Source organism: Passer montanus, unplaced genomic scaffold (assembly GCF_014805655.1).
Source record: "Passer montanus isolate IOZ18808 unplaced genomic scaffold, ASM1480565v1 scaffold2, whole genome shotgun sequence".
Classification (NCBI taxonomy): Eukaryota; Metazoa; Chordata; class Aves; order Passeriformes; family Passeridae; genus Passer; species Passer montanus.
In genome coordinates, this window is record NW_024366591.1 from 17,775,960 (window position 1) to 17,803,595 (window position 27,636).

The window sequence follows — 27,636 nt, forward strand, 5'->3', positions numbered from 1 at the left end:
ATACTTGGCTAAAAAGTGATAAAAAGTGTGTGTTGCAGATAGTCACTGTCTTAGTGTCTCTAGAATACCCTTCCTCAGGTCTTGTGTTTAACTTGATTTAGTTGGAATACAAACTTAATACCTGCTCCTGTTGTTATAAAAACTTCCTAAAGATGAGCTGAGGGCCACAATCTGTAGGTTTGGTGTGAACTTAAATGTTTATACTGTGAACATGAATTGTTTTGATAGTGACTGGTTCATAATGTGAGTAAAATGAATAGAATTTTTAGTCAGCCCTGAATCCTTCTGTACTCATTAAAAAACTCCTCAGGTTTATGTCTGTATGTTACAGATATAATCTTCTGCCTTTATGTGAAAAGTTAACTTTTTTACTGGAAGGGACATGGTAACTAATACATCAGTGCAGTGGCCTGACTACTGGTGAATTCAAAGCATCTTCAATATTCCTTCAGTAGTTTTGTGAATACTAGATAGAGACAAGATAACAGGCACTGATAAAGTCTTTTAATGTACAGAAAATTCAAAATACTTGTTTTTATTGGAAGAAAGCTTTTATAATATATTTTGATTGGTAAAGCATCATGATTTTGGAGAAGGGAATAAAGAAGCATCTGAATCTGCAAGTCTTGGTTACTGCTCAGAAAGCTAAAGTATCATGTACAGTATACACATCTAGATTAAGCCTTCATTTTCTAGAATTGTCTGTTAACAGAATCAGTAAGAAATAATCTCTAAGATTAGAAAAAGTTTTAGTATTTTCCTTTAGCTGATGCTGGTACTAGTTTTCATGTGTTTGACAAGCTTAAGCAGGATCTGCCTGTGTCTTAATTGCTAATTGTGTAATCACTGATTCTGTGGTAACTGGAACACTGACCACCCGGTACTCATGATTCCTGACAGCAAAACAGAAAGGAAATCTGAGAACCAAGTCTGTTGAGGTGAGTCAGATACCAGGAAATAAGTTCAATGGAACAAGTAAGTAACAGATTCTGTTCAGTGCTTTGGGGTGGGAATATGATTTTGTGGTTTACCAAAAAGGACAGTCTTACTAAAGCCAGTGCACACGTTCTTTGCTAGGTTTCTCATCACTGATTCAGTGGTACTGTGCTTATACCTAAAGTCCTTTAAAATAAAAACAAAAATAAAAGGAAAAACTAACATCTAGAGGGGATGAGAACAGAATAAAGAAGTGTGGGAGGAAGGCACTTGAAATGAAGAGTGTAGTCTGGACCAAGGACAGACACAGCTGTGGCTTGGAAACAAAGGAGGAAAGACATTTAAACAGAGGCAATAGGAAAGGAGTCAAAAAGATTTCAGAATTGCTGTGTTCCTCTTCACTTGTAATCAGTGAAACCCTACAGTAACCTTAATAGTGCTTTGGAGTGTGGTAAAATCCCAAGGAAAAGGTAAAAAAAAAAAGCAGTCATTCATCTGCTTAGCACGACAAGGATTTCTTTTGTTTTAGCAAGAGAAGGTAAAGAACACTTGCATGAGGAGTCCTTACAGAAGTTATTTTAATGAAGTACCTCTGTAGGTTGCAAGTCAAATGAAAAGGACTCTCCTTTTCTTGAAGTTTTTCTAAAGGCTGTTTTTGTTTACTAGAAGTCATGTTCCTGCTCTGAAATGAGTGTGATTGTCTTTGGAGTTAGAAGGGCCTGACACTACTTTCCATGTAACTTTAACACCTACTTTTTCAAAAAAAAAAAGGTGATTTAAACGCAAATCTCAACAAATTTAACATCTATAAAGTAAGATCATCTTGGAATGCTGTTTAGCATATCATGGAAGCATTCCACCTTAATAATGAAGATCGTGGCACACTTTGCATGACACTTTCTACCTCAGCCATTACTGGGTATCCACTAGCTGATATCCAAACCATAAGTCTGGGAGGGTGCAGGTCACCTGCCCTGAATTTAGGCAGTGGTGAACTTAAGTATTGTTCCACCATCTCCTCTGCCAGCTGTGATGTCATTGTGAAAGCACGTACCTGAGCAGTCATGTGGAAAACGGAATGCTGCCTGTCATAGCTAAGGAGAGCTTGTGCTGTGTTGGAGCAGGATAAATGAGGAGGGAGTTCTGCAAAAGGGAAGCCTGGTATGTAACAGGAGAGTTGGATTTGATAGTTCTTGGGTCCTTTCCAGTTCAAAATATTCTGTAATCCTATGGAGATGTCCCTTTCTGACAATGAAGTACTGTTCCAGCAAGAGCCCTGTCCAAGTGCCGACTGCTGCAGTCATGACATTCTGTGCTGTGTAACCGAGGCTCCTGCATGCTTTGCATTTTGCACAGCAGCCTGAAGTCAAGGTCTGGCTCCTTCTACAACCCATGGAAAACACTTTGCATATTTTGTGGCAAAAACTTTTTAATGAGAATTTCAATGCATTTAGCTGAAATGGGTAATGAGCACTGAGGAAGGAGGAGGTGACTGCTGGTAGAGAAGTGGGTTGAACAAGTTTAAACAGCAAATTATCTAGTAACTGCTTTCATTAGTGAACTTGATTAGAGAATTTATTGACACAGACACACTGTAAATTCATCTTCAGTCTTGCACTGTCTTAATTTACCTGCTTGTCCAAAACCATGTTTACTATACACTGAATTTAAAAGAATGTATTTTCTCTTGGTGAGGTATAAATTGCTAACTTGCAGCTTCCTTTTTTGCTCCAGGATTTTAGGCTGAATTTGTTATTTCAGTCTTCTTGGGAAAAAATAGACTAATAAACCATCTGATAAGTAGTCCCTTTGACAGCATAATGTGGGCACCAGGCTCTGTTCCAAAGCCTGCTGAAGTGAATGAAAAGATTCCCCTTGACCTCTCTGATCCCTGAATTACAAACTGAATGCCTGACGGCATAGTTTGCCTGGCACAAACCAAATGCAGGGTCTTTCTGCAAGGAGTGGGACTCTGCACATAGCCCTCTGCTCTTCAGTTTGTGTTACTGATCCTGTGTCTCTGTGGTAGATCAGATCAGCCCTGCAATAGTGCTAAGACCTGATTTGGCAAGGAAAAACCCAAACAAAACAAAAAATACACTAAAATCAGAGTGACTGCAAGAAGCAAGACAAAAGTGCAATTACATTGCGTTTGATATCTCAAGATTTGTGAAGAGCATAATGGTTTTATCAAGCAAGATAGTCTGAAAAGAGAGAGCTGTGTGTTGTGAGAGAGGTGACAAGTTTTGTGTCACCATGACTAGTGTGAGATCCAGCTCCTTACAGTGGTTCTCCATGCCCTGGTGATGCAGGACTGGTTTGCTCCTCACTGAGCAAGGCACAGGTGTCTGCTGCACTTCCAGTACTGCAGAGGAATATTCCTCTCAAGTTTGCTGTCAAAAATGTCTAGAAACAGAATGTAAGGACCGGAGTCATAGGAGTAGAAGGTTCAAAGGGAAATGAGGATTTGGAAGTGTGTGCTTTTGTGGAATGAGGTGTGTTTTAGTCCCTGCTTTCCAGTCTGTTCCTGAGCAGAACAAACTGGAAATGGCTTCTATTTCTTATTTGTGTCGAACTGCAGCTGTACTTGGACAGCTATTGGAAGTTTTGGTGAAGTCCTTCAGGAGTTAAACTGAACCCAAAATAAATATTGCTGCAGCTCCCTGCTCCTGGATGTAAGTAATTTTGAAGCCTGGGTAAGAAAGCATCATTAGCAAAGCATCACTCCAACCCATAAGCACCAGTTTTCCTTTGCATCCCAGCTGATCCAGTGTTCCAAGGAAGCTTCAAAAGGAAGTGCAAGCCCTTCAGCATTTTGAGACAGAGACTATAGGCAAGAGAAATCACCACTGTGAAGAGACAGCCCCTGCAAAGGGTATAGTTAAAACTGAAGTGTGTGTGTTATCTCCATGTGAAGTCTTTCATCCAGTAACACAATTGTTTCCTCCAAGGACAAAGCCGGGATGTTGTGGATGAGTGTCACATATGTGCTTGACTGGATGCCAAATTCGTCCCTCCCCCTCCCTGTGCTGCTAGTGTTTGGGAATATGAAGAGCCAAATCAGTAAATGTCATGCCTGCCCTGAGCACATAAGTGTCTCTGCTCTTCGAGTAAATGTTCAAATATATTTTTTAAAGACAATGTGAATCTCTAATAGATTTCTCTTCACCTAAATCTGAAAGAGAGCATGATTCAAGACAGTTGATGCATGAATGCCCAAGGTTGAACCTGGGAGCTGCCCTTGCACAGATGAAGTTGCAGAGATTCACTGCCATATTACTGAAGGGTTTAAAAATGGGGTTGAGCTGACCTTATTTACCAGAGATGGAGGAAAAAGATGCTTAAGCTCTTACTGGAACAAGTAATTTTTCTAGGGAGTGAGTATGCATGGACATGCACGGATACTATTTTATCCAGAGATGCCAATTCACTACTGATTTGGTCAACTGCTGTTGTAAAATGTCCTTTAAAATCTGTTGTGGAAAGAAAAGAAGTGCACATGAGTTTAAAGTTAAAAGAATGTGACAAAGGAAGAAGGGAAGGTGTCTTTTCTAATAATTCTGATTTTCTGATTCTTCCTAAGTGTTCTTATGTCTGCCATGACCATGGTATTTTGTTGGAGTGCACTGGTTTTTTATTCTCCTTCTTGTACTGTCAATAGACAGTGAAGGGCTGAACCAGCTTCCCTATGCCTTTCAAAAAATGCAAATTTCTTTTGTTTCTAATGTTTTCTTTTTCCCTCAGGAAAAAAAAAAAAAAAAGAATCCTTGCTCTAAGATATTTCTGTCCCTTGCAGGAGGGAAGTGTAGTTTGTATCTTCTCCTATTTCCATTACAGAAACAGCCAGGGAAGAAATCTAACTGGAAGCAGCAGTTTTGAGTATTTTCTTAATACTATTCAATCAGCCAAGCAGGTCACAAAAGCTGTGAAGGAGAGCCACCTTCTTCCACCTTCTCCCCCACCAAGCACCAATCCACATTCCTGGTCTGCTTTCTTATTGTGGTTCTTGTACTGATCTTTGATAAGGCAGTGATATCTTATTAACCACAGATGGGATTCAGTTTTGCACCCCTGGCACAAGAGAATGTGAACATTCATTCCCTCCATAGACTCTAATTTTCAGCTCTGTTTTTTGGCTTGACTAGAGTAGGAATGCAAGGCAGAGGCAATGGAAGGGGCAGAGGAAGAGAAAACTAACCATACATTTTCAACTTAAAGGCAGTAAAGTAAATTTGGGCTCTGATATTACCACTTCAGGAGGAGAGTCAGGATAGCTGTACTATCCTGTATCAGAGGGTGAAATACATCCTCTCTCCAGTCAAAACAAGTAGTGTACACAGGCTCCCCACTCCCACGGGGTGCCTTTTCCACTGTCCCCTTCTCCAGCCAGCTTTGCAGACAGGGAAAGGCATTTAGAAGAGGACAGGTCTGGTTAACTACTTAATACCAAGTTCAGCCTCTGCACAGAGTTCCCTGTGTTAAAAGTTACAGATCCAAAAAGATGCACACACAGACAATATCTCATGATGGTGTGATTTATAAAATGTGGGAGCAATCTGGAAAAGGGTGTCAGTGGAGTCCTGCCTGCCTCTGGAAGGCAGAGGGCAGAAGGGAGAAGGGAGGCTCTTTGGGCTTGCTTCCAAAGCAGGAATTCATGACTGATAGCAAAAGCAGCTGCCATGATTCCAGCCTCTCTCCTCTCTTAGATGACAGCAATGCAATATAAGCAGCAGGACGCATCTTTCTTCCTTGATTGGGGTCAAGCTCCTCTCTGGATTTCCACTGCTGAGTTCTTTAATGACTCTGTTACTTCTGGTCTTACTTTACCAGCTCTAAGAGCAGACCCTCCCTTTCCTTCTGCCTCTTGGAGGAAACCAAGTTGTGCAATTGCAGCAGCAGTTGTGGAGAAAGGAATTGGAGACTTGCTTTTTAGGAAGGACAAATTGCTGAGCGGCCTAGTGAGGGTGAATATCCTATACTACAGGACTGTATATCCTGTACTATAGGACTGGTGAGAAAGTACATGGACTGTGGGAAGGAAAGAAAGATTTTGGTTTTGTCTCATCCTCCTCCAAACAGAGCCCGAAATTCCCCATTCTCCCCTTAAGTTCCAGGTGTCCCTGCTGCAGCCCTGAAGCCAGGTATCTGCCCTGTCTCATCCTCCCCTGTGCTCAGAACAATTTTGCCCATGCTGCTGGTCTGGAGCAGGCTTTTGGTGGCTGCTTGGGCCGTATTTTCAGTATTGTTACTGAGAGAATTTGTAAGCATGCTGTATCTTTAGTATTAAGGTAAGGACACTTGGGCTGCTTTTGTAAAAGGCACTGGACACGGAGGAAAGGATCTGAGAACATCAAGGGCAGTGTGATGGCTGAATGTGACTGCATTGACCCTGAATGTTGATTGTTCATTGCAATAAGTTGGATTGTACCTGCCACAACAGTTACTGAAGAGCTTTTAGCAGAATCAGGACAGCAATACTGTCAAAAGAGATTTTAGAAAGCACCACTTCATTTTCTTCACAATGCTGCTTCACACCCAGAACCCTGGCTCTTGGATGTGCCCCAGCTGATGGGGCACAGCTGCTTCAGCAGTGTTTTGCTAAACCACAGAATCAGTTAGACTGGAAAAAACCTCTGAGTTCATTGATTCCAACCTATGACGGAGTGTCCTTGTCACTGCCCACCTGGACAGCCACTGAATTCAGCTAATTTGTGTGCTGAATTAGTGCAGAGAGTCTCCTGATAATATCCCTTAGCCAGGTTCCAGCAAGGAGCAGATGTCCCCATGGTATGAGTCTGCCTGACATACAGGACACTCAGTTCCCCTCAGGAGCAAGGCAGCCACGACAGCCACCCTTCTTTTATTACCTGTAGTTGTTGTCCCTCTGCTTGACTGCGCTGATCTGGGACACTCCTCCAGACAGAGCTTCTTCTCCACTGTCATCTGCCTGACCCTCGGGATCCAAGGATTCACACCTATTCTGTAAGGGCCCCTGGGAAGGCAGGGGAAGCCAACAGGGAATTCTTCTGCCCCCCTGAGCAGGGACCTGCTTCCATTTCCCTGCTTTTAAGTCTCCTTCTTCACTTGATGGCAAGAGCGGCAGAGCTCCTCGGACTCCTGCTGATCTTCCATCCACTGCATTTCTCTCAGGGATGGAAGGGTGCAATTCTGAGTCTGCATCTCTTTTGCACTCTCTAATACTTCTCAGCCTGCCCACCTCCTCTTTGAGCTCTGCCACAGGCTGAGCAGATCATCCACCTGTTCACAGTGCATGCAGGTGTGCTTCCCACTTCACACCAGGCTCAGACACTCCCTGCAGCCAGAGGCCTGGATATTCACATGGCTCTTGAGGAGCTCTGCTCAGACTAGTTAATTGTGAGGTTGGGAAGGGCTAGGACTAGGACAAAGATAATAAAATCTGCTTTTATTAATCCCCAGGATTTATTCCTGAAAGCAATTACTGTTTACAGGTTAATTCCCATAGTGTCCCAAGTATTTTTCTAGAGGAAGGTTCTGTAGTTCTGCTAAGTTTGTACTTTGGAAGCTGATGGGAATTCATCATGGACACCTGCTGGTGGGGCCAGGTGTTGAACTGCATCTTGAGTGTTTCAGAAAAGCAGGGGGATTCTCCTCCTGTAGTGTATAAACTGTGACACCAGCTGTTTCTTTCCTTCTGTCAGACTATATACAGTGTCCATTATGCTCTCAAAGGTTTGCTGAGGCTCCGTGACAGAGGGACATGGAGTTTTGTGGAAAGCAAGCTGTCAGCCATGCTGCAAACTCCACCAGACAGGCTTTGGTAAGCAAACACAGTCACACTTGTCTTGTCCTGGAAGAAGTTTTGCTAAACTAGAGTTTGTGGCCAATAAAGGCCTATATTAATACAAGAATTGAAATTCCAGGGAAGGTGATAAACTCTTACAACAAAACACATGCTGAATATCATCTGGGAGTTGCCCATAACTGGAGCTCTTTTTCTGATTAAAAAAGTGACTGAATATGACAGTACAAAAAACTTGGGACAACAACTTCTTCAGACTCTTCTGCAGTTATATTCCAGGGTAACAGCTGTAGAGAATCAAAAATCTGACAGCTTTTGCAGTGCTTTGAGAAAGTTCTTAATGTTCTTTAGAGCTCCCTGCTGTTGGCAGGTTTGCTGTTCCCTGCTCACTAGACACAAGGCCAAAGGGCAGAGCCCCTTGGGGGAATCAGAAAAGTAGAGCTAATCATCAGTGTCTTGAAGTGAGATCCTGATTTGTTATAGAAAAGAGAATAATATCAACAATTCATTTAGGAGAGTACTGCTGGTTAGGGGGGGATTTTGTTTTGTTTTGTGTTTTGTTTTGTTTTGTTTTTTAAGATGTTGAAAACTCTTATTACTCTTTTACCTATTCAGAGCAGGAAAAATGGCTTGTAAATGTGAGAGGGTGGACCTTTGGCCTCCTCCTTCCTAGCACTGTTTCAACAGCTATGTGGGGAGTTTTCACTGGGGTCTATGAGCTCGGTGCTAGAATTGAGTGATGATTGTGCATCTTGTTTTACTAGGACAAGCAACCATTGACTGAGAGAAAAACTCCAACATTAACACCTGCTGTGTTAGCACTTCTGGAGAGAATACAAAAAGAGAAACATAAACCAGGCAAAGAGTTCATTTAATCATATTTATGTGTTTCTTATAACAAACCCTGAGGTATTCTAGGTTGGGGAAGCATTTTTTAAAGCAGATCCTGGATTTTAGAATCTTGCTTTCTGATAGAATAACGTAGAATTATCAAGTTTGACTTTTTTTGCTGTTTTTTTTTGTTTGTTTGTTTTTGTTTTTTTTTTTGCAAGTCCTGACATGAAATCCTAAACTTATTTCTATACAACACTTGTTATAAATGAGAAAGGACAAAAATTTCCATGGGGATGTTGTTGATAGTGAATGGCTTTCCTGGTCATTATCTTGATCCCTTGTGTGGACTGTATGCACAGAGATTTTCATTTGGGTCTTTGGGGGGGACTCAAATGTGTTTTCAGTTAGAGGTCCTCAAACAGAAGTATCCATATAGACCTAAAATATAGAGTCTGGCTTTGAGGTTCTTTTTGCCCATAGAGCTCCATAACCTTTATTGTTCAACTTTGAGATTTATGCCATCCTTTTTACCTTAAGTCCATTTAGATGAGGTACAAAGCTCTGTGTGTTGTTTGTTCCAAATGCCCTTGTTGATTCAGCTTTAAAATTAACATCACCCCATCCCTAAAATAGTTCCCTCTAGGCAGGATACCACATAATACATTTTCTAGGAACCATTGCTACTTGTAATCATGACCTGTATTAGTCTATGTTTAGAAGATTTTTTTTAAGTTCTTTTAAAGCTTATTTGTAGTATAACCTGTGAATGATAATACACACTGCTCCTTGTATCAGTATCTTTGATCCATACGTTTATAAGGTTTGAGAATTTATGTAGATTATCGTGTTTTATGGCAAGTAAATTTAAAAAATAATGATCTGCAGAGACCTCTTCAGAAACACCGAAGAAAACAGGAAAATCTATGAGTGTGTCTCCTGTGAAGATTTCCTCAGGAAAGGTTGGGTAAGAAATTCTTATTATTTTTATTTCAATATTATAATGTAAAAAGAACTTGTTTGCTTTTGTTATATAGAATATCCTGTTGTAGTGTTTGCAGTATGAACTTCTTTGTATTAATTGAAGTAATCAATTTCACTGAAACCTGTTGCAGAGCTCCTCAGGGCCCCAGTATAGGCTGCTGAGAATACTAATGTTGGTGTTGAATGTTCTTTGATTTGGAACAGCCCCATCCCAAGCAGGCAGTGACTGTGTTCTGCTGTACCAGACATCTCTAGAGGATTTGCTACTTGATAGTGCAAACCTCTCCAGCAGATCTTATGCACTTCCATTGTGCTTCCATTGTCCAAGTGTGGAAGATGCCAGCATTTATTTCAGTAACTATGCCAGGATGACAGTGTGGAGGTTCTTCCTTCTCCTTAATGTTTCGTTTCCCAGACCATGATGTTTGGTGCTCCTGCTCCTCAGACCATGCAGTCACTGGGGTTCCCATCTCTGGACATGCCCAGCAAGTCAGAGCAGCAAGAAGCCCTCACAGCCCCTGTTTAAAGGTGATTGTGGTGCTGTTGCTCAAGAGGTCAGCATCTTGCAGCTCTCTGAAATGCATACTCCTGCAGAGCATGAGTCTTTAGCAGGAAATATGGCCAAGAATGATTCCCCATAGCTGGCAAGGTATTTTGAGCCTGGGAGAGATCCTTGTGAGAGTGCTTGGAGCAGGGGATGAAAAGGAATGTGCACAAAACAGTCAGCTGCAAACTGTCAAAGTTGTTGCAGGGTTCCTCTGTGTGCGGTTTTACTGTCCTTGGTTGCTGCTGGCCAGCAGCTGGAAACCTCAGCTGTGGAAGACTGCAATGGGCATGGGAGTGTCCAGTCCACAGCGCCATTATCAGCTCCACCCACCTCCTTGGCTTTGCCAGCTACAGGGAAATGCTGTCAGTACCCTGGGGTGTCATCTGTCTTACCTGGGACTGTGTTAACAGCTTAGCAACTCCTGTGGTTATCACACAGGGTCTTGCAGACCTCCAACAGCGATTTATTGATACCATCACCATTCTCAAGGTTTCGTCACCGAATTCTGAAACCTGGGGCTTGACACCCCCTTTCCCTAGGGAAACTGGCTAGTCCAAGTATCACTGGGGTTATAGTCGCAGCCAGTTTGCAGAGGCTTGGGACAGCCACTGCCCCCAGTGGGTCCCTGGGACAGACATCCACTCTCACATCTGAAAGAGAGGACAGGAGCTGTGGAAAACACTGGTTTAGGTGAGCTTGCAGGTGCTGGGTGTTGGCAACAACTGCTGCATTTTCTGCAAAACTTGAGCTTTGCCAAGTGCTTTACAGAGCACTTTGGGCAGGTGAGAAATCAGTTTCAGAGCTACCCATGAGCCTTTTTTTCAGAGCTACCCATGAGAAAGGAGATGTGAGAAACTGGCTTTGAGTGGTGCAAATAAATGGTCTCATCCCTAATGTGCCTGGTAATGGTTTCCAGGATGAGCTGCTCCATCACCTTCCCACAAATTATAGGTTTAATCTTCTTGGAGAAAATAGCGTAAAATATAAAAGCTCTTTCTATCATAAGAAATAACAAGTATATGGCTTGTTGCAGCTTTCAGAGCACAAGTGGACATCAGAAGATAAGAGTGACAGGTCAGCAAGGATGTGTTAAAGCTTTCTGCTGACACATCATGGAAGATCTTAAGCAACACAATTTTTCAGCACCACTTCCCCCTGAAATACTACAGCTACCAATAAAATAAGCAAACTGAAATTCATTGGCTCAGGTTTGGTTTGGGCTTCTTCTCTCTAGGCTACAAGTCTTATTATGCTATCCTGTTCAAAGCTGTGAGACTATTTGTATCCGCTGCCAAGATTTAATTAAATGATTGCCTGAAGGGGTGGACATTACCAGCAGTTCATTCAATGGTTTTAACAAAATGTAGGAAGATGCAGTACCATGTGATTTTCTTTTTCTTTCCCCTAATGCTTTGATATATTGAACAAGACAAGTGGACATTGTGGACCTTCATGTGAATATTTAATAGAATCTTCCAGTAAACAATAAATGATAGTGATTGATACATGATAAATGGCCAGGTATGCTGTGCACCTCTTCAAAGCACTTTGAGTTTAGACTAAAACCAAATCTCATTCTCGCATTAAATATTTTAATTGCTTTTAAAAATTAATCAACAAGACAGAAATGTTGTAGAGGTATATCCCTTCTTATTTTTTTGGTCACTTGATCCACTGTCAGCCTTGGATCACCTTCCATAAACTTTCAGTGACACAACAAGTAGGGGCTTTTTAGCCCAATAATTTTCAGTAAGGCTTTCAATTAAAATCCATAAGGAATTTTCTTACCTATTAAATGCTCATTAAGTAAATGAAGATGAAAAATAGTTGGACATGGCAGTAATAAATACCATATTTTAAAGGGCTTAATTAAACTACTTAGACTCTAGCAAATAATGATTAGATGGATACAGAAAGGATGAACTGAAGCAACTCTTACTCCTAGGGCTAGAAAAAGCAGGCATGACAGTAGCCCCAGTATACTAAAGCAATGCTGCTTAGCCTTTCTGTCAGTCCAGGAAGAAGAGGGAAAAAAACCCAAACCTATTCCAAATTATACTGTTCAATGTTACCACAGTTGCTTTCTTTAACAACCAAATAAATGAATCCTCAAATTTAGAGCAAGTTTTACTCTATTTGTTGTTGTTGTGTGTGTGTCTCCATTATTCTCTGTCTGTGTACAGAAAAGTAGGATTTCACAGCTTAGTTTCTAGTATCTTACCAAAAAAAATTATATATATATATATAAGGGCAGGAATGGTGTATTGAGGAAAAGCATCTTAAACATTCCACTAGAAATGAACCAATTATTAATATATGGAATGTACAACCCCAGTTCAGACTGGCTATGAAAAACTCTCTGTATATAGCAGCAACCCACTAAGAAAATGGAAAGTTCCAACAGGAAAAGTTGGTAAATAAAACTCAAGGAGAAAGAAATTAATTTGGCTTCTGATAGAGGACAGGAACTCAGCAATAGATCTACTTGTGATTACACAGAGGATGCAGTTTTTTATTCCATGTAGTATAATTTTAGCTTCTTGACATTATTTCAGCAGGTTCAGGTCTTTTTTCTTCTTTTACAAAAAGAATACTTTTTTTTCTGAGACCAAATGTTTACTACATTTTGTTCTTTTACGGTATGATCTGATTATAGTAATTATGTTGTTTATTCACCACATACTGCTCTGCTGCTACAGGTTTTCAAGCAGAGTTCAGATAAAAGAGTATTTTTATCTCTATTTGAATGTGAGGTAAAATATCCTGAGACCTCCCAGATCTCTTACCTGCTGTGCCATAGCCTATCCCACCTTCTCCATGGCAGTTCTCTGCCCTTACATCCACTTCTGATTTGGAGGAGGAATGGGCTGTGCCAGAGAGGGAGGACTGGTCAGTGCTTGGGCTGCTGCCCTCCTCCACCGTACCCACAGTGGATGTGGGGCTGCCTCTCCCCACGCTGGTGCTGTCACAGCCCTGCATGAGCCAAGGGCAGTGCCACTACAGAGATGTCCTGCAGCTTGTGCCTCAGCTACTGATGGCCTCTGAGGAATGCTCTCAGACGTCTCCTAACAAACACATTCAGCAAGTCCAGTCCTCTTACGGTATTAGATGACTCAGGGGTATCTCACGACTCTTGAGTTGCAAGAATTTTAAAGCAAAACAGGTTTTTTTGACAACATAACTTTTTGAAATAGCTTGCCTTTCTTTGTCATGGGACATCATCAGCTTCTGCTACATTTATGATGTCGAGAATCTGGAAAAAGAAAATTGAATGGGCTGATGGGCTTAAGCAGCATTGCACATTTAAGGTTTGCTTCTGTGCTTTACTTGCAGACACCATTGCTGTGTGCTTTTAAAGTACTTTAAAATGCATCAGAAGTGGTTATTTTCTTTTTATCTGAATGAGACAGTCTTTAATCCGTAGTTACATATGCACTGGTAAGAAATGTTTGTCATCTTTACATATTTTGGAAGAGGCTGAGATCAGGCAGCAGCACCTCTCTTAGCAGCCCAGAGCTCAGGTACTGTGCTCCAGGGCTGAAAGGCCAGCTGGAAGAACGTGCTCAGTGTCTGCATAATGTCTGCTTCTTAACATCACATTTAAATTCAAGGACAAGTATTTAGGTAATTACTGACACCTCTTATAAAAGCACAAACCAAAATAACCAAATGGGTATGATCAGGCAGTGCTACAATTTTTTTTTTATTTTTTTTTTTGTAGCAAAGAATTTTTTGTTGTAATTTAGTTTTTTGGGGATTTTTACAAGTATATAAGTTTGCTTGAAGCCAAGTGAATACAATTTGCACAAAGAAGGAAAAAAAATACAGTTAAGTGAATATATACACACACCTTTCCAAGTCCAGATGAAAATACAAGACTACCTGTAGAATGTGCATGTAACATTGTTTACAACCTTTTCCCTATTCTGGACCTCGTAATTTAAATAACTACTCACTGGACATGATTGTGCAGTACCTGTTTCCCTCCTGCTGTTGTCATTACAGGAATGACCTTAAAATTCCTTTTGGTTTGTCTTATGTCAAAAATTTTCATAACAAAAAATACCCCTCAGCACTGCATCTGCAGAACATATTTTTTCATGAGCTGCAATAAGACAATCCTTAATCCACGTACCAATCAACTTGTAAGAATATTCAATGACATTGTACAACTACAATGATCCATAGCTCAGTAACAGCAAAACAGCAACAATTTAAGAATTATTTTTTATTTGAAGCTGTCTGGAAATATTCCTGTGATTAACGAGGGAGAAGAGAATATGCTTGCTCCATGTTGTATTAGTAATGGGCATGGGGTACTATGAACTCTCTTTGGATTTAATGGAAGGGTAGTCCTTGGGGTTTGAAAATTTACTCAGATTCAGAAATTCCGTGTCTGTTTTAGATGAAACAGAATCCATTAGTAACTGAGCCATCCACTAAAACCATGATTATTTTTTTCGTAACTATGGGTTAGGCAACAAACTAAATTGTGAAGTTTGTTTCTTTGTTTAATAATGTCATCTACTGAAAAATGTGATCTTTACAATTTCTGCTTGTTCACTCATCAGGTGATAGGACTGTCACACCAACACACTGTCCACAGGAAATGTTCATGCACAATTTACCCCAGGAAACAATCATAAGTCCCCATGGTTCTAGCCTGCAAGAAACAAAGCCTGAAGTCCAACTGCAGCAGTCCCGGTGTTTCTGAGCACAACCCGCATGAGTACAATGGCTTCAACCATTATCAAACCTGCTAATTTCAGCTGGCACTTGTAAGGCAGGTTCAGAACCTGGTTTTGAGCATCAGCTCACCACCATAGCCCCTCTGTGCATGGGCCTGCCCCAGGCTCTACATGGGTCCAGCTTGGGCACAGGCTCCCCTGGGCCAGGGCTGGATTTCTGTGAAATCCCAAATTTTCAGACGGTTGCAATTATTAATCATTTCCCAGACTAAACAATGGCCATTTTTATCAACAAAAGGTGAATAAAGGCCCCATAGGTAGGATGCATTATTTTTATTAAGTGTTGAATTAATCAAGCTGTTGACCCAATGGGATACCATAAGCTTAAATTTAAGTAAATGCTCAAGTGCTGTACTAGAAAGAGAAAGAGAGAGAGAAGTGTCTGATGTCTTGTTAGATCCAGCTCTAAAGGAAAATTAATGTTTTGTTCTAACTTGAGACAATTCACTTCCCATTCTGAGAACTGCATGTATCCAAGACTGCAGTTCTTACACAGTTGTTCAGAAGTGGTAGTTATTTCCAGCCCTAGGGAAAAGGCACACAGCTGAACTGCACTCCAGAAAACAAAATCTAGTATAACATAATCATAATAGTGATGAACTTCATTGAAGAAAGTGAAACAAAGATGTAAGATTTACTCTTGGAATGATTCTGATTTAAATTAAGGATTAATAAAATTCATTAATTAAGTGCTTAACAGATGTTGATAAATCATTTGTTACATTTGCCATGTGTATAAATTTTTTGTGATTTATGGCTCATTAAATTGATTTCTTTGTGATTTCCCCCCTCTTCCCATTCACCCTAACCCTATTTCTCCTATTGCAGCAGCCATAGTTTTATTGTGCCTGTTATGATACTTCGCTGTCACTGAAGATAGTAATTCAGTTGTTTGCATGAAAAGAAACAAAAATATAGAGGGAGCTGAGGGAGATATGTTAGTTCTACTGTTGTCATATGCTAAAAAACTAACAGTATGAAAAATAGAGCTTCTCGTTTATTAACATCCTGAATTTAACTACCATGTTTATAATGTGCTTTGAAAACATCTGGGGCAGTTTTTCTTCAAAACAAAACAAAAACACCCCGGTCCTAACAGATTTAAGTAAGAAGCACAGTCTTAAAAAAAAAAAAAAAAGAAAAAACCCACACAGGATGATGGTTACTTGAAGGCATGGTGAAAGTGAGGCAACGTTACAGAATTTGTAGTGGATGGAAAGGAGCGAGGAAAATGATGCAGCTGGTTTATGGCCATCCCTCCAGCTGCTAGCTGAAGACCTTGCTGTTGGCCAAGGCCATTCAGCCTGTGTGATGGTTCTTCTGAGCCAAAGGCCATTGTGATGTCCCCAGTAGTGTTCTGGTTGTCACCTGGTGGGAGCTGCCAGAAGCCCATCACATGAGTGAGATCCATGAAAGGCAGGCTTGCATTTTCAGCTGCTGCCTCTGTCTCTTTGTGCACTGGGTACTTGTTAGTATCCCCTACAGGCCCTGAGGAAGCTTCTTCCATAATGATTTTGTGGAGAGACTGAGGTTCTGGTAACGGCAGGTCCTCAAGAAGATGCACATTGTAACCTTTAACATCCACTTTTATCGGTAGATTCTTGAGGGATCCTGCAGCAAATGAGGTAGAACTAAGGTCATATTTGTTAGGCTGATGAAGGTTCAGGTTGATGGGGACAGCTGCTGAACATGGTGTGGGAGGGACAGCCGGGAGGCTGTCTGCACAGCCCATCCTTTGCAAGTGAGGAGAAGACTCAAGAGGAAGAGCAGTTTGTAAGCTTGACTGGGAATGAAGATGTGAACAGTTGTATTCCTCTGTTTCTGAACTATTCACAATCCCATTCGGCACAGGGACCCTTTCAGGAAGAGGGGACAGCATGCTGGCATCTTCCTTCAGTCTGTAAGAAAAGAGCTGGTCAAGGAGACCCACTGAGTCACCATTCTGCAACCTGCTCTTCAGCAGTTCTTGTGGATGAGTCTTCCTGGTATGGCGTGTCAAGTGGTCCTTCCGCCCAAACCTCTGGGCACAGAACTGGCACAGGAAGTCTTTGCAGCCCGTGTGGACCACCATGTGACGTCGCACATCTTTACGGGTATAGAAGTGACGCTCACAGTGGTCACACTTATGTTTCTTTTCCTTCATGTTGCCAGTTGGTTTCCCTGCATGACTTTTGAGGTGTTCCAACAGAACCTCAGTACCACCAAACTCTTGGGCACACACCCTACAGGTGAGGTCCCCACTGGTGGCAGCATGAAGAGCCAAGTGTCTCTTATAGCCTAGCTTGGTGTTGTATTTCTTGCCACACTCTTCACACTTGAAGGCCATCTTGTTGGGGTCATGAGTCTGAAGGTGATTCTTCAGATGGTCTTTCCTATGAAAGGTCTTTTCACAGTAGCCACACTGGTGAGATTTCTGTGGAGAATGAGTGGCTGAGTGCCTAAGAGAAAAAAAAACCAAAACACAGACACAAAAAAGTTATTTGTGTTCACATTTATTCTAGTACATTAACTCTTGCAGCCTCAAAACTTGAAAACACTGGAATTCTTGAAGGAAGGCATTCCCACCACTTCTCAGGTTACTAGTAAAAGCCTACATTTGGTGAGGGGGAGGAAGGTGTTAATCATAAAGCATAGAGTAGCTTAAAACTGTTCAACATCATCTTTTTCAGTAACCACCATAATTAAGGGAGACTAGTTTTTGCCAATTCTATCAAAACCAGTAATAATAAAAACTGGACCTTGGGGATTAACTGTCACTAGAACACCCTCAAAGGAAAAAGATGTCTTTTTTCCCCCCCACACCACCAGCAGAAAAGGAATGCCTTCGGAGCTGTACCTGAGCAGTTTATATTTGGAAATGAAGGCTTTTGTGCATCCGTGCTGTGAACACTTGTAGGGACGCTCCCCTTTGTGTGCATAAGTATGGACGGTGAGCTTGTCAATAGAATCAAATATCTTCCCGCAGAGTCGGCAGGGATAACTATCTGGCTGCTTCACTTCTTTTCCCTTCAGCAGTGAAGACCGACCATTTCTCCATTTAGGTATAAGCCTTACGAGAGCACCACAAGTGCTTCCTGAGCTGGCACAGCTGAACTTTGCAGCAGAGGAACAGGAAATGGTCCCAAAGCATTGAGTAATGCTTTTGCCTAATGACGCTCCTCTCAGTTTCCCTTTGAGTTTGTTTTTTGCTTTTACAGGTCCCAATTTATTTGGTGGTCTGAACCTCGTAGGAAGGACTCGGTCTTTATGGATGCACTGGTGAGATTCCAGCAGAGCAAAAGTTGCAAAAGTGCCTCCACAGCTGGAGCATATCCAAGGGTCTACGGGCTCTTTCTGCAATGAGAACAGAGACAGGTCTTTCTTACTAAACATTCTAAGAAAGGGTCATATTCTTCTCACTCATCTTGTCCTGTGCTTTTCTAAGACCCATTATTGTCTCTGGTGATATTTACTTCCATGTGCTAACACCTAGTTGTTCAACTGGCAGTAGATTGTGTCTAGGAGTAAAAACTCAAAGGGAAGGTAAGGTTGGCTAAATACTAGTTTATATGTTTTTGTTTAGCATTTACTGTAACGGTCCTGAGTCCTTCATCTTTGTTTACCTGTGCTTACTGAATTTCAAAGTCTCTACATTTGTGGCATTTATGGAATTACTCATAAACCATTGTAAATTGTCCTTTATCCTTGGTCTGACATAGTTTATCTGCTATTTCAGCCACACAAAAATGGGATGGGTTTCTGTACAAAAATGTAGTTTAGCCATACAGATTTCCTTGTGTCTTGGGCTGACTCCATGCTTTACCACACAGCAATGGTCAATGGCTCCAGAAGAGACTTTGCCTGACATTTGGCATTAGACTTCCATTAACTGGATAAGAAACACCTTAGGTTTAGGGATCTCAAGCCTATCCTGATTTAAAACCTTTTTTTTCTTGTTTTTGCAGACAATCTATTATTTGGAAGTATTACTTCCATGGAAATAAGAGCTCTACTGGATTCAGTTGAATTCACTTTAAATACTGATATTATAAACATGCCGATGAAAAACAATTACCAAAAAACTCCCATCACTGATTAAATACACTTCCAATTAATGCATGACCATGCACCTCCTCAACTTCTTCTACCTTTTATCTAAGTTTCTCATAAACTGTCCTTCTTTTCCCTTGCTCTTGGGCTAGCTTGCTCTGGAAAGCATGGTGAGGCTGTATGAAATCCATCCTTATTTCCAAACTGAGCCCTCCTCTTTGCTCAGACTCGTGTCTGATGCTGTGGCTCTCCCTCACCTTCCTTCTGGGGAATATTCTGAAGGCCTCACAAGCCTTCTTGGAACATGAATTCCTGGTTCATTTGTATTCCTGGTTCATTTGTTTCACATTCTTTCTAGATGAAGTATTGATTTTCACAGCCATGTTTTCAACACTTAACAAACTTCTCCTATCAGTTTAAGGATTTCTGCTATGATACAGAGGGGAAGGTATTTGAATTAGTAGAGAAGGGTTACTGAACAGGAAAGACTGAAATAATTAGTGGGCACTCTGGCCAATCAGTCAGAGCAAAAGAAGGGGAAATGGTGAAAGAAGTCTGAGGCTTGACAGCTTAATTATCAAAAAATTAGTGCCCATCTTAAGTCTTTCCAATACATCAAGTGGTGCCACGTACTTCAGACTATATCTGATGGCTCCATTGGATTACAAACACAGGACAGGAAGATCAGCCTTTCTCTGGGTAGCTGCTTGGCTAAAATTGCTAAAAGTACTCTGTGGCCTACACTTGCATTACTAGAGTTATATAAACAGAGCAAACATGTAAATAAACCATCATTTACTATTTCTAGTGATGGCTTCAATAGAGAGTAGGGGTACTTACTGCTACTGGAGGCAAAGGAGAGACATCTGATTCTTCTTTAATGAAGACTGCAGAAGCTTCCATAAATTTGGCATAATCGGCAGCATACCATACTTTCAATTCTGTGTGGGGTTCAATTGGCTGCGTATGGAAAAAAACAGCAAATGTTTACTTGTGTCAATTTTCCTAAACCAAACAATAAGAAAAATAGGAGGGGCAGGGATGTGCAAAGGATGGTTTTGTCCTTACCCAAACTGCATTTTTTGATTCTGTTTAAATTATCGGTAACTTAGTTTCAAGATTCAAGCACTTTTTGAGCATTATTGCCTGCTTTCTTGATTGACACTTTCTAAAAGTGGAATTGTATATGCAGAAATTTGGGGCGGGGGGGGACCCTGTAGCAGGAGGGATGCCTCAAAGCTCAAAACCTTTGCACAGTGAGATATATTTGTCTGTGATGTTCAGACATCCATCAGTCTTTCCAAGCAATATACCATGCCCATTCCTTGATATCTGGAAGCCCACTGGACACAACACTTAACTACAGAGTACAGGCAAAGGAAAAATGCCTTGTGAATGCACAGGATCTTGGATGCCTCCTTGATATGTCACACTGATCATGGGGGCAGAGCTGATCAATATGTGGACTGCGAGGCAAATTGGCACCTTCCCCAGGCTGGCTCTAATGTGCCAGGCTTGCTATGAGCGTGCTTTACTGTAACTCTGTCCTCCTTCCACTGAAGCCTTCCCCCACAGGATTAAGGGAGCCCATAATCTGCAGTCTCCCATCCAGTCATGCTTGCCCAAATCTCTCCTTGGACTGGACTATGACCCCTTCTGACAAATACTTTCAGTCAATAATACAGCAGAGAGAAAAGGAGAGGCATGATTACACTCACTGTCTAACGATCTATTAGTTCCTTAAATGCAAAAGAGAAAACTAAACTTTGGGGTCAAGACATATTACTTCCTGATCCTATACACAATTTCCTTCATCTATAATAAAAACCAACATTGCTGCCACAGGGGTAGAGCCAAACTGCACTATACTTGTAGTTTTATTTTAACTAAGGTAAACTCGTGCCACAAAAAAAAAAAAAAAAAAAAAAAAAAAAAAAAAAAAAAAAAAACAACCAAGCAATCAAACAAACTAATCCAGAAAGAGAGCAGCTGAGTCTTATTGTAGAAAATGTGACATCATAAAATCCCCTTATTTTGTAACATTGGTGGGATAAGCAGGGTAGGGAAAAGACAATGTAGATTGTGAATGCAGACAGGTGAGGGGTTAATTGTGGGTTTAATGCTGAAAACTGAATTTTGTACTGTCTGTTAGCAGACACAAGCCTGCCTGTTACTACAACCAATGTGGGTTGGGTGTACATTTTGATAACACCTGGCCTAAACAGAAATGGTCTGTCCTGAATTCTCCACTCAATTAAGGACATGAGGCAGAGCTATTAAGTAGGAGGCTCATCATGCATTGTGAAACAAAATGTTTAAGGATGTCTTCGGACCTTGGCCTGTGACAACTGAGACTGATACCCACAAAAAAACTGCTCAGCATGACGCTGTCAGTACTTTCTGCCCAGCAATCCTAGACCCGCAGCCATCTCCTTTATGGGAAGCTGAGAGCTGGTCAATGTGACTTTGAAGGGAGAGCAAGCGCATCAGTGTGTGAAACAGTCAAGTAATTCAAAAACTTTAATCTCAGTAAAACTGACATTATATATCAGTAACCAAATCCACTACAAGTAGTCTTTTACTCTGTGCCACCAGTGACAATAAGAGAATAGGGATCAGAACTGGGATCAGACCATCAGCAAACATGGATGATTTTTATTTCCTCACAGTTCTATACCTTTTAAAGCATTTATTTCTAAGGACTGCAGCTATTAGGTCAGAAAGTAAGCTAATGGTGGTGTCAGGATTCCACTTACACATCTGCTTTAGTAGCTGTAGTCTCATGTCACTGAAATCCCATTTTTTTGCAAAAATAGTGGGGAAAGGACGCAATGCTACTCCTATCTTTATCCGCTTTACTAAAAATGTCTTGAGAAAGTATCTTCAGAATCAGCCCTAAGTCAGCCCCACAGCATGACCAGCAGGGTGTGCCTAAGTGTAGCACAAGGCCATCACATTCATTGACCAGGACAAATCTGCAGGATGCCACAGCACCCTGAATGACACTGGGATTTGGGAGAAATAAAACCCAAGTAATGCCCTATGACCCACAGCACAGCAGAGGTTCCAAGACACAGCATCATCCTAGGACACTCTCTGTGTCAGTGCATAGGATGCAGCTCTCCATTAATGCCAATGTGCAGAGCTCTGCTGAAGTCAGCAGAGAGCTGGTTCAATAGAATTTTAATTATACTGGAAATTTTAAGTTAACAGTTTGTAACAACTACTTCTTGGAAAAGTTCATGCTTCCCAAATACAGTATTAATAATCCTGTCAATTTTACAAGCATGTAATGCATTCAAATCAAGTTGAAACCTCAAATTATATGGACTGCATGAGAATCTCAAACACAGCCTAAATATGTCTCAAAGTAGCATATACTATTTCACATTATTCTTTTTTTTCTTAATAATTATACTGATATTAATCCCCAAATCAACTATACTCCATACTGTTATAAAAGTCTTTAAGGGTATGAAATGTTATTCTCTCACCACCACTATACAGTAAATATTTTTCTCACTGTGCAGGTGGAGAAACAAAAATTGAGGAAAAAATGTAAATACTACTATGCCACAGAAATGTGTGTCAATCTTGGATATGAAACTGAAATGCTGGATTTTAATTCATAGTAACTACTTTTCACTAATAATCTTTTTTTTTTAATTTTAATGTTGCTCACAATGATATACAAGCATGATGTTCAACAGATAGATTTCTGTTTCCCAAGTGTGCAAGAGTTATTTCTGATTAAAACCAACTCTGCCTAAGAAAATGGCCAAAACAATAAAAACCAAGACTGCATGTTCTAGTTTCATTAATAAACACAGAATACCTTGTTCTCTCTCTTCAGACAAGGATGCAGTTCAGAATCTCTAACATAAACTGCTAATTTCATGGCAACATTGCAGAATTCTAAGTTATGCAGTTAAGTCTTCAGATTCAGTGAGCATGGAAAATTGTACAGGAATATTCACTCAACACTTTGTTCCTGAGCACATGGTAAGGTGCTCAGAAAACAATATGTGTCCAGAAATGTAATAAAATATAGGAATTTGTTTGTTGTTTCCAGAATGAAGAACTGTTGAATGCAACAATGCCAAATAATCCCACCATAAACACCTACCTGGCATTAAAGAGCATTCAGTTTAAACACTGTCATCATGAATGATTTTTATCTTCCCTCAGCTCAGTTTCTTCACTACCCACAACAGCGAGCACATAACACCTTTTCCTGACAAACCCCATACACTGCTTGCTTTACTACAGATTAAATTACATTAAAGGTGGTATGTAAGTAATGATCCAATTAGCAGAATATAATCAATCTGTCATTGTAAAAGAGTTAGTCTTTCAGAACCTTTGTCTATAAATTTCCTTTTGGATGACAGGTGGAGCACTGTAGGTTTAACTACCTTAACTGTTGTGAAGTAGACTTCTCCACAGTGCTGATAAGCCACAAGGGTCTGTTCTTCTTGGTTCCGGGCTAGCCGGACAAACATCATCCAGTTTCCACAGTCCTCATTGGGAGTGTCCAGAAAGTACTTCCCTCCATCTTTCAATACCTGAAACAAAGTGGGGAGGATGAATATGATAAAACCAAGTCCGGTGCAGAGGCACATTTATTTTCTTTAATTTGCAATCACAGCTATCAATTACCTACGTTGTCTTGGTCATATGTCCCTTGAAATCATGGTTGTTTTGAAATAGATCACTCTTAATGAACACTGAGTGCAAAAGAAATTAAAGAATGAATACCTGCTGAGCACCCTGCTACTAAAATAACTGTAGGCCTTTGTATGTTTTTTCCATTTATAGTTCATCATTTTTATGTTATATAAAGATAATATTACAAGAACTAAGTGCAGGCAGGTAGAAAGATAAGCTTTATGCCCTAATCTACTTCCTGAGCATGCGATAATCTCAAGCTTCAGTGCTACCACGTTTTGCATGGAACAATTGTATGGCTTGTGTTAATAAGTTCAGAGAGGTAACATACAACATAATGGTATTTTAACAGTCTTCTCTTTTTCCTCTTAACAATGCAAAAGTAAATACAAATGAACAATTGGGCCAGAAATATCTTTTTCTTCCTTTACTTCATTCTTCCTTGATTCCCCTCCAAGAGAATGCCCCTATGAGGCAAAAACTACTGACCTCAAACAAGTCAGTTGCTTTTCTGCAACAGTGCCTCAAACATGGACAGACAAAGCTGCACAACTGATGTCAGCACAGCTTGTATTTGTTCTACTAACCACATAACTGAGTAAGTAACTGCAAAAAAAAAAAAGTTGCATTTTCATTGCTTCTGGGAACTATTTTATCTAACTTCATCATGTTTCCGATGAAAGCACCTGCCTGTTGGACAAGTTTGGTCACATACTCATGCTAGGGAGAAGTCAAGGCAGCTACTGCTGTCATGTAGGAAATCTGGGACTCTAATCTCCTCTTCTGAAGAAACAGTCCATTCATCAGCCAGAGCTGTGCTTATCACTGTATACTTTTAAGCAAATGGTGCTGACTGATAGAGGATAGGGTGTGGTTTACAATGGCTTGGTGAAGAGGAAGGAACTGGGTGCTTAGCTCATCCATCCATTGTTAGAGAAGTACATTTTCTGCATTTCTAATAGTGTCTAATCAAAATACTGATGATATTTAGTAATAGAGAAGAACAAACCTTTTCTGGTGTTCACATGCGATGAAAATCCCATAGACAGTGTTATTTTCCTGGCAGATGATTCCCATGATTTCCATGTGCAAATTGATTTTACAACAACTACTGAAGCTATTACTACTTTGAAGCTCTCAAACTAAAGTTCAGAAGTATTTCCCCATAACACAGTGTTTTCCAGTCCCAGGCTACTGGAGAAAGCTCGAATAAAGACACAGAGTGTGTCACAGGACAGCTGCTGCTGGAGTCTCTCTATTCGGGGGTGAGAGGGCCTGATAGGAAATGCAAAGTCTGGAAGAACCATGACCTGTTGGGAAGTCCTGACAGGCTGTGGCTTGACCATGGACTCACTGTATGACACAGAGCTGTGCTCAGCCAGGACCCTGATGGCAAAATGCAAAGACTGGGGCTCAAAGGATTGCAATCAACTGCAACTCCTAAGGAATCCCTGTGGGAAAGGATGTCCATGTAGATTCGTCTAAGCTGGGCTAGTCCAGAGAGGCCATGTTTTTGCTGGATAAAGTACAAATAATAGTGTCACAGCCCAGGTGCAACAGTCGGTACCTATGTGAGCAGCAACAGAAGGTACCAGCCCTAAATAACAATCTGATTAAACCAACTGAGGTAGTGCACTGTGCATCAAACTCTATATATAAATTAACAATTATTTGAATTAATAACAATAACATTTAAAAATAATTAAGAAGTGTTTCCCTATCTGTTTCTCCCTACTAAGCCAGTGCCTTAGTGTGTATTTCTGTCACTCTCGCTAACTCAGTGCACAAACTCAAACCTCCCAGTGGTATGGTGCAAAGCACAAATCTTTTTGTGTTACCTGGGAAGAAAGTTCAGTAGCCATGCTCCCTGAAAAGCTTATCAAGTGCTATCAGACTGATAGGCCTAACACTCTAGAAATGGTAAAACTAGAAAGCAGGAAACCTAACTTCTAGAAAACAGAGTATACAGGAACATTTGGGTACTTCAGGTTATGCTGTATTGCCTAATAATGTGATTTACATTTACACATCAAAAGCACAAATCGTGAACTAGATCAGATGGCAAATTGACTGATTAAAATACCTAAATAAGTATGAGCTGCTAAAGACACATATGCACTCCATAGAAAGGCAGTGGGTTTTTACCTGCAGGACTAGTCTGCTCTCATCATAGCAGGTCAGTTTTGTAGACAGTTGGCCAACATAAGGGCCAAATTGTGTTCTCTTCTGTATTACTTTCTTTGCAAATACACCAAGAACTGTGAAGAAAACAAAGAGCAGTCTAATATTAGTACAGACATCACAAACTATTTCTTGTATGCTTACAGCTGTGAAAATGGAGATAAACAAAATAGTGCAGAACATAAGGATTCCTTCTTTAGACAAATAAACCCACTAAATAATTCTAAGGTGAAGAATATAAAAAGGATGTAAATAGGCAATGATTTTTTTTAATGGGAACTACATCGAATAAAAAGGTACCAAAAATCCATGACAGGATGTTAAACTGAGTATGCAACACAAGAGTGTTGCTACTCCTCAATCTACAAACTGATGTTACCATAGTCCTCTGCTCTTTGACACAATTTGGGAGGTTGTTCTCTCCCAATAAGAGTGGAGAGAATCTACAAAAACACAGTATTAGCCTTCTTAATAATTCCAGTTATTCCACTGCCTGATCAATGGAGTGACAGTGTAGGCATCTTGTCATTCTCTGTCTGAAAAGCAATCTAGGCAGGACTAATTTTCCACAGGTAGCTGTGGAAAATTTGCACATTAAACATCATTCCTCTGTTAATGTTTGGGCATTCAAATTGCTTTGCTTTCACAAGGAAATAACAGTCTTTCTATAACATGAAGTGAAAATGGTGCAGAAGGTAAATTACCCCACTGTGATCTCTTGAGTTTGCAGGGGGTGGATAAGGGATATCATTTACCATTTTGTTTCTGACCTTTCACTGAATACTTTTTCCTGTTTTGCATGCTTGGGGAAAAGAGAAAAAAAAGTGATAGTGCATGGCTGTTATTATTAGACACAAATTCAACATTCATTAAACTTGAATTGACTGAACAGAGCTAACTGGTTGCTCACAGCTAAATGTCACACCAGCTCTGGCTAATGTCCTGCCATCAGTTGATGCGTCTGTTACCAGAAATCAGTCACAAAAAACAGTAGCTGACTGTGAGCTTTAGCTGTGCTCAGCTGAAAACAGTCTTCATAACATTAATGCCCAATGATTATGCTTTGAGTTACTCATGAGAACAGGCCAGTGTCTTTGTCTCCTTTTTCTCAAACGTGGGAAAAAGAGCTAAATTACTTACTCTGCTGGTTTCCAGCTCTCAGCTCCAACACTCGCAAAGTGAGGTAGTGAGGAAGGGTGAGGCGGGCTCGGCTGGGAATAACCCTATCTTTAGCCCTGATGAGTGGTCCGTGGAGTTTGCATTCTCCTATAAGGCTTTTACCGCAATCCTCACACCCTACAAATCCAGAAAAGGGAACCTGTTACTAAAAATGACATACTGCTTTCCAATTTTGTCTCTTCTAATTTTGTCATCTTGAGAACACATCTGGAATTACGAATGCTTTTCTTCACATCAGTCTTCTACATTAGGTAGTGAAAAGATTATCTGCAAGTCAAAAATAAACAAGGAAGGTTTAAAATAACACCTCCAAGTTTGTGCTTTCTCTCCTGAGCAAATTGGTTCGTCCTGACCTCCAAAGATTTATACATTTGCTCAATCGGAGGTGTCACAAACAGTGCCTTTAGAGACTAGGATGGGAGCAAAACTGGACTTCACTGTAAAGACACACATATTTATACAGAAATGTGGACAAAGTTGTTAGCAATAAGTTAGGTAAGGCTGGTCCCTTCCAACCTTACCCATTTTGTGAATATGAAATTCTGAAATTTGCAGAGATCCAAGGAATCCAAAAAAGATTTTGTGTCTGCTGCACAGACCATTCTCAGTAGAAGACGAGACCCTCAGAGTACCAGGAGAAATGAGTATGATGGGTGCTACAGCCACAGCTCAGCTGACAACCACGCAGGGGCAGCCTCCTCATAGGCTGCTCTGCCTGTGAAGTATGGAAAAAGGGCATACTGCATCTCCCA

At 40.7% G+C, this 27,636-nt stretch overlaps 1 protein-coding gene across 5 annotated transcripts in view; it reads right to left on the bottom strand.

The window, feature by feature from the left end:
- Positions 1-11,533: 11,533 nt before the first annotated feature.
- The window catches only part of PLAGL1 (PLAG1 like zinc finger 1), a 43,018-nt gene continuing 26,915 nt past the window's right edge, over positions 11,534-27,636 (bottom strand). For 4 of the 5 annotated variants that reach the window (XM_039707599.1, XM_039707598.1, XM_039707600.1 and 1 more), the window contains 6 exons: positions 26,846-27,001; positions 25,670-25,782; positions 23,272-23,421; positions 19,697-19,816; positions 17,664-18,160; positions 11,534-17,265 (listed from right to left, as the gene is read on the bottom strand). In XM_039707599.1, coding sequence (XP_039563533.1) covers positions 15,990-17,265; positions 17,664-18,160; positions 19,697-19,816; positions 23,272-23,421; positions 25,670-25,782; positions 26,846-27,001 — 2,312 coding nt within the window. In that variant the 3' untranslated portion in view covers positions 11,534-15,989. Of the gene's footprint in view, positions 17,266-17,663; positions 18,161-19,696; positions 19,817-23,271; positions 23,422-24,013; positions 24,104-25,669; positions 25,783-26,845; positions 27,002-27,636 lie in introns of those variants that run through there. The other variant, XM_039707602.1, reaches the window with a different exon arrangement.